The sequence below is a fragment of the Acartia tonsa genome, chromosome 10, assembly GCF_053477335.1.
Source record: "Acartia tonsa isolate MP-2025a chromosome 10, ASM5347733v1, whole genome shotgun sequence".
Taxonomy (NCBI): Eukaryota; Metazoa; Arthropoda; class Copepoda; order Calanoida; family Acartiidae; genus Acartia; species Acartia tonsa.
The window spans coordinates 37,895,614-37,909,923 of record NC_137269.1 but is presented as its reverse complement, the minus strand read 5'-3'; the positions used below and the strand labels follow the sequence as shown (position 1 = coordinate 37,909,923).

Genomic DNA, 14,310 nt, shown 5'->3' with positions numbered 1-14,310 from the left:
AATTTATTGGATGATAACGTTAGGTAATAAAAGACCTATAGCCAGGTTATGTTTTTGTAGGCGATTCAACAGATTTGCTAGAAATAGAGGATGAAACAATAGTTCTCAATGATTCCTCCATTATAGAGGTAAGATTTATCATTATACAATATACATATATACAAGGGGGGTGGATAAGTTCTGACACTTTTGCGTAAACAGTGATTATAGGCTTAGCTTTGTCTTTGGAGTGAGAGGATAGATTATTTCACAAAAAGTTTCCTTTGGGGATGTAGTTTTCCAAGGTATTTAAAAAAAAAGATTTGGATTTGGCCTCCAGGTACAGGTGCTGCAGGCCTCCAGGTTGTCTCTGGACAGGTAAAAATGAAAAAAATTAGACAACCTGAAGAATAGTTATTCAAAAAAGTATAATAAACAGGGTATATTTATCAAAAAATATTATATGAAGATAGAAAATTCTATTAGTTACCTAACAGAAATAAAACAGGTTATTTCAAATTTGTCAAATGAAAAATGTTTACCTACCTACTATTTTTATTTTATTATTCGTGGAAACTTGTTTGTAATACGATGCTATACATGATATTTCGGTATGGCTAAGAACCAGTTCTAATCCAGCGGATATTAATCGGTTTCGCGAAGCCATACTGGAATCAATATTATAGGAAGATAGTTTTGCTGCTGGTGAGCCTAGAAAACGACACTCGACTGGAGTTTCCAACACTGGGAGTATTTTGATGGGGCTTAGTGATGATGAGGACACAATTGATCTTTCTGGTGATGAAGAAAATGAAGAAACTGATGAAGTCAGGTAGGAACATTAAACATAATACATCTGGATTGTCCCTCGACTGAAAATTCGTAAAGTATTCCTATTTGTTGTTTCAACAACTTTGGGGACTTTTATTGAATTTTGATTGGTTGGTTCATTGTGTCCGAATGTTTCAACCACTAATTGTAATCAACAAAAGGGGCAGTTTTGTGCATCATCATTTGGGATGTATTGACATGAATTTTGTCATTCATTGTCTTATCCTTTTAGATCCCATCCCTTAGAGAAAGGCCTTCCAAACTTTGATTTAAAAGGTGTTATTCACACCCCTCTATACTAGGGTTGGGCCGGATATCCGGTTTGGCCAGATATCCGGCCATTTTCAAGATACGTAAAACTATCCGGATACCGGATATCCGGCTGATTTTTTTTATAATGCCGGACATCCGGCTTTAGCCAGATATCTGGTCGAATACCGGATATCCGGATAGAAATTAGTATCCGGCCCAACCCTACTCTATACCTATTACCGTACGCCACTGATTTTAAAGTTCTCTTATTTAGTTTGCTGTGTATGAAACGTCCTTTACCGATACCAAAACCCTCAGTTGACTGTGTTGAGATTTTAGGTAAGGAAAAATAATTCTTATAGAATAACCCACTAGTCGTCCAGGAGGTGATAGGTTCGAGACTTCTTGTCACATTATATACTTGTCATTACTAAGAACGTAAAAAGTTTTGTCTTATACGCGACATCAGAAAGTATGAATAAAGGGAATGCCTTGGCCTTAACCTTGGTCCAGATAGAATCAACCGTGAAATCAAAGAGTTGGTTGTCTGTAACAGTTGGGTTTTACCTTCGGACCTACAATAAATGTCCCAAATTTTTTAGCTCATTGTTTACTAACCCGTCTAAAAATGCAAAAAAAAACACTTTTGTACATATCAAGATTTAGGTAACCAATAAGCCTGCAGTCTTTTTATGCCGGATTGAAAAAATGGCATATAATTCTTACTTCTTCCCATCAATTAAAAAAATTAGTCCTTTCTCATCTTTCATATGTCCCTTGGGACAGCTAAAACAATAATCTACAAAGAGTTTTTCTGTTTTTTAGTAAGTTACTATGTAACACTTTTTGTATGTCCCCCTTTGTTACATGTTACACTTTTTCACACTATTCTTACTTTGGCTTTAGTTTAGTCATAAGAATTATTTTTCTAGTTTTAGGATCTGTTTAAATCCTGCTTAAGATTATTTCAATCTCTTTTACAGGAATGTATTCTTAACTAAGAAAGGGGACTATGTATGAATGAGAGCAAGTAAAGTTTAGCACCTTACAGTAGTGATGTGAGCCACTTATTTAGATCAATGTGCTTGGTCTCTGTTAAAGGGGTAGTTGCACAAAGTGCATTTGAACTTGAATTTAGAGAACTTCATATTTTTTTCTGTTTAATAGTTTAAACTACATCTATAGGACATATATTTCAAATAGTTTCAATTTTCTACCAGGTAGTTTTAAAAATATCAAGACTTGAAAATCATGTTTTTTGGATATTTTATGGCTGTCCTGTTTCCGCAAAAACTGCATAATGACTATTTTGGTGGTGCCTAATTGATTGGTATTAAATGTAGGGTTGGCAAACCGTATCCGGAATCCGCCCAATTTTTGGCCAATTTTCGAATTCGGATCCGGAATCCGTTTTTAATAGCGGATTCCGGATTCATATTTGGTAGGCTAAAATTAGCGTCTTGAGTTTTTTCTTTCAACTTTTCCTCTTTGAAGGCAAAGATTTTCATCATTATACATAATATCTTTTAAAATCTGGTTCGATTCTCGGAAATAAATTATAGAGAACATCAAGAACATTAATTTATAGGACATATGTAGCACTTAATTTAAAAAAAAAATTAAAAATCCTTTTAAAATATTGCTAGAATCCGGAATCCGAATCCGGAATCCGCCAAAAACAAGAATCCGGAATCCGCAAGAATCTGCCACTTTTTTTGACGGATTCTTTACGAATCCGGAATCCGAATCCGGCCCAAAAATTCGACGGATTGCCATCACTAATTAAATGTTAGATGGTATTCTTGTATTTTTTGCTTACAATCAAATAAACGACAAACTTAAGGTGTATCTAGAAAAATTGAAAATATAAAAAAATATCAAAAGAGTTTTATTAAAGCTTCATCATTATAAATCATCAAATGCTTAAACTCAAAAGCAAACTTGCATGGAATACTTATGTCATTTATTTAACAAAAGGGATGATAATTTATAATAATTAAATTGTGTGGTAAATGTACTTCTGCCTTTAATAGCACTCAAGGATATTTTGTCATTATCATTTAAATACACTTTGAACTCAACAAAACATTTGACACTACTCAGACAAAAATTGCTTATCATTTTAATTTTTAAAAGCGAAGCTTTTCTTTATTAGGGTCAGTCCGTCCGTACGTAACGAATAGCTCTTTTCGTTAATTTACACATGTTAGAATTGTCCTATCGATTTCAAACTTTGCATGATTATTTCTATAGGGGTTAGGTACAAGTTAGAAAGCAAGTTCATTACCAGAAAGTCAGTACGTTCATTTTAAACATGTTGCTTTTTACCAACAAATTTTTATGTGATTGGTCTGATTTTTGGTATATTGATTCCTGGGACAACAAAGTACAATATTTTAAGCGAAGCAACTCTATAATTAAGTCCTAAAAATGTTAGTATGTCCATAAACATTATCCTGTATCACACAGTTTTTCAACAAATTTAATTACAATTTAGCTTCGACGCTTATACATTTATATTCTGATTGTTCAGTTCTGACACTATACAAATGTTAATGTCCGTTTGTCCTACAGTTTCAGAGCTTCGCTTTTATAGATGTTGTCATCCTATTCTTTGTTGCAGATTCGGACGAAGAATTTCCAGTTTGTTTGAAAGCCGCAGAAAAAAAAGATTTCATCAATCTGGAACAAAAGGAAGGATATGTCAAGGTATATTAAAATTATTTATTAATGAGTTTTTGTTTTGTTAAGTAAATTAACATTCCTTCAAATTTCTATCTTTATACTAAAGTAACAGGATGTCTGTTTGTCTGTGTGTTTTTTGTCTGTATATTTGTGTGTTTGTACCGAAGGATCTCGCTAACAGCTGAACCGTTCGGGTTCTCCTTAACAGGGTAGCTTCTCATGGGTCCTGAGAAAGTTTATAACTATTTGGGGGGAGGGTACCATCACCCTCATAAAAGAAATCACAAAAAATGGAAAGAAAATTGCCTAGAGTCTTCAACGCAACATAAAGAGGTATCGCAGGAACTTGAACAAAAAAAAACATTTAAAGTGCCACTAGAGGCCTCTAGGGGCGTAACCGCTAGTCCTTATATAAAGTAACAGGATTTTTATTTGGACCAAAGGATCTCACTAACCGCTGAACTGATATGTCTCTTTACAATGTAGCTTCTAATAGATCCTGTAAAGGTTTATATAACTAATTTTGTGAATAAAAACCCCTACCCCCCCTCCCCCCCCCCCAAAAAAATAGGGGAGGATTTTACTTTTTCTTTTTTGACACTAAAACTAGGGGGAAGGGGTCAAATTCAATTCACTAACTCCTAAAGTGCCCCAAGAGGCTTCTAAGGGGGCGAAACCACTAGTTTTTTTTCTATAGTAAGACCATTAAAAAGAATGAAAATAGTTTCAAATAGTTTTTACAAAAGAAAACTTTAACACTTTAACCCTTACAGATCGGGGGGGGGGCTCAAAGAGCCCCCCCCTCTAGTTTTTTCAATCTCATTTTTTTTGTAGGTAAGATGGAGAGCTGTAACTTCATGACTTTTTAAGTTTAGTAATTATACGTCGGCAAGAGTTGATTTTATTAGGATATCTGGTCTGTGTCGGTCGTGGTGTCCGGTCAAAGTCGGTTGGGTAGCAAAAAAAATTAGAAAAAATTCTAAATAAATCTTAATTTCTACATTATGACTTTTGTGTATAAGGTAGAAACCTAAAATTTTTTTGGTGAATACTTAGATATCAATGACCTTCTGAGAAAAGTGGTGTTATGACCGTTTGACCGCTCCCTGACCGACTTTATGACCGATTTTTGTCCAGCTTTTACTACAGACATATATCATGAATATCGTGACTTCTATTACAGCTAGAGACCTAAATTTTTTTTTGGTAAATCCTTGAGCAATACTAAACAAATAAAAATATTAGTTTGCGCCGCCAACCGCCGTTTTACCGCCGTAACCGCCGAAAATGGCGGTTTCCGTTATTTGCCGTTTTTCGGCGATGATCAGAAAAAGTAATTTTTTTGTTATGAAAAAAAAAAGTTCGTCCTAAAATTTGGTCATCCTAGCTGCAAAATTGGCCGCTCTACAGCTGTTTTAAAATTTAGCGACTGGCCGCTAAAAAGCGGCTAAGGAGCGGTCTGACCGCTATGACTAGAAAAAGTAATTTTCTCTAAAAATACACATGAACCACCAGAAAAAAATTTTACGTCTTTATCTGTACCAGGAGCCGAGATAGAGGGGGGGGCTCTTTGAGCCCCCCCCCCGATCTATTAAGGTGGGAATTGGGGCCCGATCTGTAAGGGTTAAATAATAGGATAACAAGCTGACTGTTCCAGGTTATTTTTAGGCTAGGTTTTGCTGGATACAAGGTACAAACCTGGTCTATGTGGTCACCCGCTCAACAGTAAAACTAAACAGCCTTCAAAGTTGCCATTAACATATTTTCCTAATATTGACCATGCTGAAATGGTTTTAAAAAATAAGCTTAAATATGCATTACGATAATACAGTATTACATACACTCGCGGCAATGACCCATAGAGGCCTCTAGGGGCACTTGAGGGGGGAGTTGAATCCCAAAACCTATTTTTTTAAGGGGGGGGGGGGAGATAATTTTTTCTAGGGGCGATTTCTCTTGGAGTGTGGTGGTACCTTCCCCCAAAATACCTAGTTAAAACCTTTCCAGGACTTATGAGAAGCTACATTGTAAAGGAGAACCACACTGGTCCAGCGGTTAGCAAGATCTTAATGATGATTAAATTTTCAGGAGTACATAGAGAATGAGGGTCTTGGTGTTCTACATTCTGATGCGCATGGCCTCGTCCTGTTCCATCTGGACAGTGTCTGGATTATGGGGGATATCAAGGAGAAAGCAGTTACCAGGTAAGTAATCTTATAGGAATGGGGGGGGGGGGGTGAGGCACATGGTCTTGTCCTGTTCCACTGAACAGTGTCTGGATTATGGGGGATATCAAGAAGAAGTCGGTTACCAAGTAAGTAATCTTAAGGGGGTGGGGGGGTTGGTGAGGCACATGGTCTTGTCCTGTTCCATCTGGACAGTGTCTGGATTATGGGGGATATCAAGGAGAAAGCAGTTACAAGGTAAGATATTATAGGGGGGGGGGGGGGGGTGAGGTCCTGTTCGATCTAGACAGTGTCTGGATCATGGGGGATATCAAGGAGAAAGCAGTTACCAGGTAAGATATTATAAGGGGGGGGGGGGGGAGGGGTGAGGTCCTGTTCCATCTAGACATCGTCTAGATTATGGGGGATAACAAGGAGAAAGCAGTTACCAGGTAAGATATTATAGGGGGGGGGGGGGGGGGCGGGGGGGTTGAGGCGCATGATCTTGTCCTGTTCCATCTGGACAGTGTCTGGATTATAGGGGATATCAAGGAAAAGGCAGTTACCAGGTAAGTAATCTTATAGGGTGGGGGGGGGGGGGGGGGTACATGGGCTGTTTATTAAAAAAAATTATTTCTTGACTAAACAACTTTTTAAAATTAAATTAGGATTGGTTAGTTCATTAAGTTGAGTGTTCAAATGTTTGAACCGCTTACCCTCATGTGTGCGAGAATGGCCGATAGACCAACTTACAAAGACTCTTTTTGACGATGCTTAGCTACTAAATACATTTATTATTTTGATCAAATTATTTTATAATAGCGGCATCTAGTGGCACCTAAAATGTATTTTTGACGATTGTTCTTTATAAACCTTCCTAAAACCTATGAGAAACTATCTTGTAAAGGAGAACCATATCGCCATATCGGTTCTGTGGTTAGTTAGATTCTTGGCTGCAGACAGACAGATATCCTGTTACTTTTATTATTTTATATTTAGAGAACGATTACAACTGGGAGCAAAAGTATCTTATTATGAGAAAGCTTTTGAAGGTGAGCTTTATTCTTCAATAAACATTTTCTTTGAACTATTGGCTGCTGTAGAAAATTGATTTAAAGGGTAATTATATTTATCATAATTCATAACCTTTAACCCTTACAGATCGGGGGGGGGGGGGTCATATTGACTCCCCCCCCTCTAGTTTTTTCAATGTCATTTTTTTTGTAGGTGAGATAGAGAGTTGTGACTTCATGACTTTTTAATTTTAGTAATTATACGTCGGCAAGAGTTGATTTTATTAGGATATCTGGTCTGTGTCGGTCGTGGTGTCCGGTCAAAGTCGGTTGGGTAGCACAAAAATTTAAAAAAAATTCTAAATAAATCTTAATTTCTACATTATGACTTTTGTGTATAAGGTAGAAACCTAAATTTTTTTTGGTGAATACTGACCTTATGAGAAAAGTGGTGTTATGACCGTTTGACCGCACCCTGACCGACTTTATGACCGATTTTTGTCCAGCTTTTACTACAGACATATATCATGAATATTATGGCTTCTATTACAGCTAGAGACCTATAATTTTTTTTGGTAAATCCTTGAGCAACAGTAAACAGATAAAAATATTAATTGGTGCCGCCAACCGCCGTTTTACCGCCGTAACCGCCGAAAATGGCGGTTTCCGTTATTAGAAAGGGTGTCCCATAGAGTAGTGGTTAGCGCACTACGCTGTGGTTGGGAAAATCCGAGTTCAAGTCCCCTCATAGACATTGCACTTGGATGACAAATGCTGTTGCAATTTGTCAGAATATAATAACGCAACCTTCCCTGTGATGCCCTTAGGTTGTAAGGAGGGAGATTTGTAGGAAGTTAGGATCCTACCTATCAAGCAACTGTAATCGTGCTTTCCCTCGTCCATGCTCCTCATTCATATGAGAGTGCCATTAATTAGGGTGGCTTAATATTAGGTAATTTCAAAAAAAAAAATTTTTGGTCGCGGTTCAAATACCTGTTCTATACATAAAAATAAGCACTACTATGAATTTTTTTGGTTCTATCTTGATTCTAAGTGGTAGAAGGTAAAATCAAGATTTTTCGAAAATACGCGAAGAATGAATCTTTAAACCTTAACATTAAGGTTATTGGTTACCGGTCTTTAGGCTGTCCTTAGGGCACCGGTTTATCATTTTAGACCATAAGTTCAAACGGTAACTGCCTTTCATTTGCCTTGCCATTTCTAAAAAGATATAGAACACCTTTCTGGCCCATCTGTGGTCTGAGATCTGAAAAATTTGTCAAACCAAGGATCCCATTGTCATGTATCAAGAACTGAAAAACATCGAAGTTTCAACCTAGTTTTTAAGACAATAACTCTAAAATTGGCCACAGATGAGCTAGAAAAATGTTCTTTAGCATTTTAGTAATGGCATTGGATTCTACTAGGAGGTAACATTTGAACATATATTCTGAAACGACATGAAAGGTGGCATTAAAGTCGAGAACTGAAAATATTTTAAGATTCTTGGATTTTGGTAATTATTGGGTTAGTATATTGGCCATAGAATCAGTTCTAGGTGTCCAAATCACTTTCAAAGGTGTTTTTGTTGTCAGGGTAATATGCTGGGTCAGATATTTTACCTAAGACCAATAAAACTGACCCTTTAATGACTTGACTTGGCGATATGGTATGACCTCCCTGTAATAGATAGAGTATGTCAGTTAGTATGTACTAAGACATTTATCCATTAGTATCTGTATTCCTTTTTTAAAGATATTTCAATTTTGAAGCGTTTTACAGCAATTCTTACAAAAAAAAACGAAAATGGCAAATTATTGCAAATTTTCATCAAACAAGGATGACAACAACCATAAAAGCGAAGCTTTAAACTGGTAGGACAAACGAAAATGAACACTTATTGAGTGTCAGAATTGAATAAGCAGAATACAAATGTATAAGTTGAAAAAAATAGTACATTGTTGGAAAATTGCTTAAATACAGGATACTGTTTAATGACATACTTTAATTTTTAGAACTTGATTATAGACATGTTTTACTTATATAATTGTACCTTGTTGTAATAGGAATCAGTACTTCAAAAATCAGATGAAAAGGATATTTACTTCATATAAAAATCAATGGATATAAGGACATTTTGGTAACATTTGATTTATAGAGTTGCTACGCTTCCTAAATCATACTTTACTGTTATATGAATCATTATGTCTAAATTAACTGTCTTGGAAAGATGGACAGTCGGACCGACCCTAATTTTTGCAAGACTTTTGCCCTTCTGGTGTAAGCTGGGTGAGAAATAGACTTTCAGCCCTTAAAGTTTTCTCTTTGTTATGATAATAGCTCTCTATAGACATATTAACAACAAAGATTTGTCTACTGTCTTTAGCTCTCTAGGCAGACCTAGCAAAGTCAAAACTTGGATTTTGAAGGCGAAGGTGAATCATTGAAATTTTTTTGGTTACTCGTCTTCAGGGTACAAATTTTAGACTAGACATCCTTTAATGTTATCTCCTACTCACAATAAGACCTTTCTCAAACACCTTAAACACCATTCTAGCCCAACTCTAGCGGGATAAGAGCACCTGTGCCAGCAGGCAGGTTGAAAGATGGACTTTTCGAGCTCCATGGTTTCAATCCTTCAATGGAGCCTTGGTAACACTTTTTTTCAGATCTCAGCTCACAGAAGGGCCAGAAAGACGCTCTTCAGCTTTTTAGAAATGGCAAGAAGAATGAAAGGCAGTTGCCATTGGAGCTTATAGTCTAAAAGTGCTTTAAGTTGCGTTTAGGGCAGCCCAAAGACGGGTAACCAAGAACCTCAATATTTTAGATAATTCGCGTATTGGCAAAAAAAATGCAAAATCACCTTCTACCACTAAGAATGCTTCTAGAAAGCTAAAATTGCATATATAAGCTTATATTTATGCATAGAACAGGTATTTGTACCGCGACCTTTGATTTTCTTCATTTGGTTACATTATGAAATTACCTACTTAATATGGAACACCTGCCAACACTCTAGGCCATGGTGATGTAATAATTGAGTAGCTTCCACGTGAATTGCGGGTCAGCTTGTAATGTAACATAGAATACACTCAGCTGTGCGCGAAGCTTACCAATCTAGGATTGGTCAAAGGATTCTCACCTCCAATCTCCTCGTGCATCTGAATCCTAACTTCAGAGAATCAAGGCTACATACATACATACGTTTCCGTTATTAGCCGTTTTTCGGCGATGATCAGAAAAAGTATTTTTTTTGTTATGAAAAATAAAAGTTCGTCCTAAAATTTTGTCATCCTAGCTGCAAAATTGGCCGCTCTACAGCTGTTTTAAAATTTAGCGGCTGGCCGCTAAAAAGCGGCTAAGGAGCGGCCTGACTGCTATGACTAGAAAAAGTAATTTTCTCTAAAAATACACATGAACCACCAGAAAAAAATTGTACGTCTTTATCTGTAACAGAAGCCGAGATAGAGGGGGGGGTCAATATGACCCCCCCCCCCCCCCAATCTATTAAGGTGAGAATTGGGGCCCGATCTGTAAGGGTTAATATCCTTTAATATAAATACTAATAAATAATAATAGTTATTTATCGCATCATATTACAGACAACTTTCCGCGGATAGTAAAATTAAATTTAAATCATGAAATAAATTCTAGTTTTTTTTACTTCGAGAGGCTAAAAAAATTATTATCTATTTTATTATTCGTAGAAAATTGTGTTTAATAAGATAAGATACAATTTTTAAAATGTAGATTAGAACCGGTTCTTATCCAGCGGATATTTATCGATTTCGAAGCCTTTACTGGAATAGCTATTTATCGCATGGTATTATAGACATCCTCCGGCCCCTCGGGCTAAAAAAACTGGTATTAATTTTATGATTTTTATTTCAATATACGTATAAAATTGCCTTTAATACTATGCTAGACATGATTTTTCAGTATTGCTTAGAACCGGTTCTAATCCAGCGGATATTAATCGATTTTGAAGCCTTACTGGAATAGCTATTTATCACACGGTATTAGAGACAGCCTTTGGTCCCTTGGGCTAACAAACTGTTATTAATATAGTGATTTTTTTCAATATTCGTTGAAAAATGTCTGTAATACGATGCTATACCTGATTTTTCAGTATAGCTGAGAACCAGTTATTGTTATACCTTGACCATTAATTAATCTAGGACCTGATTACAAAGTGTTGTGTAGAGAAGAGGTTATTTGCCAAGCTGTTGCTGTTTGGATAGGTAGGAAGTAGGGTTGGGAAGGATACTTTTTTGGCCGGATATCCGGCTGATTCTAATACCGGATAACTGGTATCCGACTGGATATCTGACCAATGCCGGATATCCGTCAAATTACCGGATACCTAGATATACGGCATTATATATCAGTCGAATATCCGGATATACGGCATTATAAATCAGTCGGATATCCGGATATTTGGCTAAATCGGAAATCCAGCACAACATAAGAAGAAAGCAATATTGAATGTAATATATACCTGGATAATATGACAGGGGTTAGTTTAAACCCTCGCCACCTGAAGAAGCCTCAAGGGGTTAAGCCGCTTATCTATAATACAAAGTAGAATGATGTATGTCTTCCGTCCCTTAAGATCTCGGTAACCCCTGAACCGATCGGATTCTACTCTTCAGGGATTATACCTACTGGTCTTGTGGTGGTTTTAGGCTATTTTCCTGGGGGTGGGACACCCCCAACCCCCCTAAAAACAAAATCCCTCCCATTTTTTTTCTGAAGATTTCCTTGGTCCTTTTTTTCGATCACCTCTTGGGGTAAAGCCCCTAGAGGCTAGGGGCGAAGCAGCTAATAAAATGATAAAGTATTCGGGAAATGTGGTCAAGTCTTCTGACTTACTAATTTCTAGAATCATAATGTGTGATTATTAATATTAAATATACTTTTAGGACAGAGACCAAAGCATTTGATGAAGTTTATCGACAATTTTGATGATCATGATTGGGCTAGGTTGGAAGAGCAAAGAAGAACTTTTATACTATATATTAAGGGGGAGGTAAGCAATTTCAGGGATATAATTCTAAAGGGATAAGACAATTGCCAATAAATTTATATACATTTCAAATAATGATAAAAAAACCTTACAAGAAGTGGTTGAAACGTTAGGACACTCAAATTAATAAACCAAGCAATCAAAATTCAATAAAATCTCCATAGTTGTTAAGCAAACAAATACGAAAACGTTATTAAAAAACTTTGGGGACCTTTAAAAAGACAATTCTATTTACAGACAACTACTTTTGTTAGCTTCTAAAGTATTTTCTGCTACTTGGCTGTGTTAATATAAGCGACAAAATTGGTTGATTTTGAATGACCCGATAGAAAGGTTGCAAAAGGTTGATGCGATGGGGAGATACAGTTAACTAATTTTTTCTCCCTCTAGTGTTTTACTGTAATGAAAATCACCAAAATTTGTAGGTATTCACTCCTGTATCAATGTTGCGAGTACGGGGAAGAGTTCAGGGGTATCTAAACAATGAACTAGGACTGTGTGAGGTGAGTCATACTGATGTTTAAAGAATAGTTATTTCTTGCATCGTATTATAAACAGCTTTCCGCGGATATAAGAAACGGTTCTCATCTATACGAAAAAAATTATGTCGAGCATCGTATTATATCAAGTTTCCTACGAAAATAAGAAACTAGTTTAGATCTTATGTATTTACAATTTAATATTCGTAGAAAACTGGATATAGTACGATGCTTGGCATAATTTTTTCCTATGGAGGCGAACTGGTTCTTATCCACCAAATATTAATCGGTTTCGAATGAATACGAGAAAAAAAAGTTTTAGTAGTTAATTATGACAGTTATCATTAATTATAATATGAAAGAATCGCTTTATCGTTTCCAAACTTTGCATGAAGATTCCTGTAACAAGGGGGAGGTAGGTTGTATTAAAAATGAAGTGTGAGTAAGCTTCCAATCAAAAGCGATTATTAAGTCTAACTGTTATTAAATATGCGTTTAATTATACCATGTGTTTTGTCAATAGTAAGAACAGTTAGACTTAATAATCGCTTTTGACTGGAAGCTTACTCACACTTTTACGGATTTTTAGCAATACCTACGTCCCCCTTTTCTTTAATAGTTAATTATGATAGTTACATTAATTATGATATGAAAGATCGCTTTATCGTTTATAAAAATTGCCTGCAGATTCCTGTAACAATTTATTAAACTTTAGAAAGCGTAGCTACCTCTAAAAAATACTTGAAAGTCTGTATGCATTGGAATATTAATTCCTAGAAATGTTACACACTATGCTACAGCAAACCATTTCTACAGTAAAGTTCAAACTTATTAGCATCCGTAAATAATTACAATGTATTGTTACATTTGAAATTTAATGTTCGTTTGTCGGATCTAATAGGATTGCTTTGTTTTTATTTAAAAATGAGACAATTGTTTTTCCAGTATGTCTTCGAATCCGCTTAAATAGAACGGTTCTCAGCCATATTGAAAAAAGATGTATTTTAGGTATTATAGACAGTTTTCTATGAATAGTAAAATGAGAAATCTTAATATTGATACCAGTTTTGTTGGCCCTGGCCTTCGGCCACTCGGGTCTCACAAAACCGGAATTAAGCTTATAATTTACTATCCGCGAAAATTTGTATATAATACGATGCGATAAATAACAAATCTTGATACATTTTAGGTGCTAGATGAAAATGATAAAATGCAGAGCGTTTTTTTCCATGTCTCAGATGTCAGAATTTACAGGTAAAATTATTCATTGTAACTTATTAAAGACAGGTTTTCGCGGATAGTAAAATGAAAAATTATTAGATTAATTCCTGTTATATCTGCCCTGAGAGGCCGAAGACAGGTTAACACAAAACAACTATTAATCTTATGATTTTTATTTGAAAATTTTTTTACAATACGATAGATATAAATAGCCTAGCCACACTGAAAAATATTAATCATTCTTTTTAATAAAAAAATGAAGATTTAAATTTTTCTTAAAATAGAAATATTTATAAAAAAAACCCCTAAAATACCAGCTTTAAGTTATTGTTTTTACATTACAAATACCTAATAACTGAATTGAAATTAATTTAAAAATGCGCCGAATTATATTTTTTTATTTTTAGGAAAAATTTGAGAGAAATGAATGTTAGTGTTCACGAAGCACTGCCAGGAATCAGATTTAACTAAAATTACAGGGATCTAAAGGGATAAGACAATGGCCATAAATTTATGTTCATCCACAAATTAAACAATAGTTCTTTATATTACAATCAGTAAAAAATATTCATTTATCATTTGCTTTGAAAATTGAATATTTTACTTTAAATATTACAACACTCTTTGCTGATTCGTCTGTTGGTTATTGTACGTGTCCA

At 35.4% G+C, this 14,310-nt stretch overlaps 1 protein-coding gene across 1 annotated transcript in view; it reads left to right on the top strand.

Annotated features, from left to right (window-relative positions):
• LOC145330586 (uncharacterized) overlaps nt 1–14,310 on the top strand; it is a 377,605-nt gene that overhangs the window by 2,576 nt on the left and 360,719 nt on the right. The window contains exons 4-14 of the mRNA XM_080175220.1: nt 61–128; nt 666–811; nt 1,337–1,401; nt 3,686–3,771; nt 5,836–5,951; nt 6,912–6,964; nt 11,104–11,166; nt 11,848–11,954; nt 12,377–12,454; nt 13,620–13,684; nt 14,059–14,105. Of these exons, the coding sequence (XP_080031346.1) occupies nt 61–128; nt 666–811; nt 1,337–1,401; nt 3,686–3,771; nt 5,836–5,951; nt 6,912–6,964; nt 11,104–11,166; nt 11,848–11,954; nt 12,377–12,454; nt 13,620–13,684; nt 14,059–14,105 (894 nt within the window). The remainder of the gene's footprint in view (nt 1–60; nt 129–665; nt 812–1,336; nt 1,402–3,685; nt 3,772–5,835; nt 5,952–6,911; nt 6,965–11,103; nt 11,167–11,847; nt 11,955–12,376; nt 12,455–13,619; nt 13,685–14,058; nt 14,106–14,310) is intronic.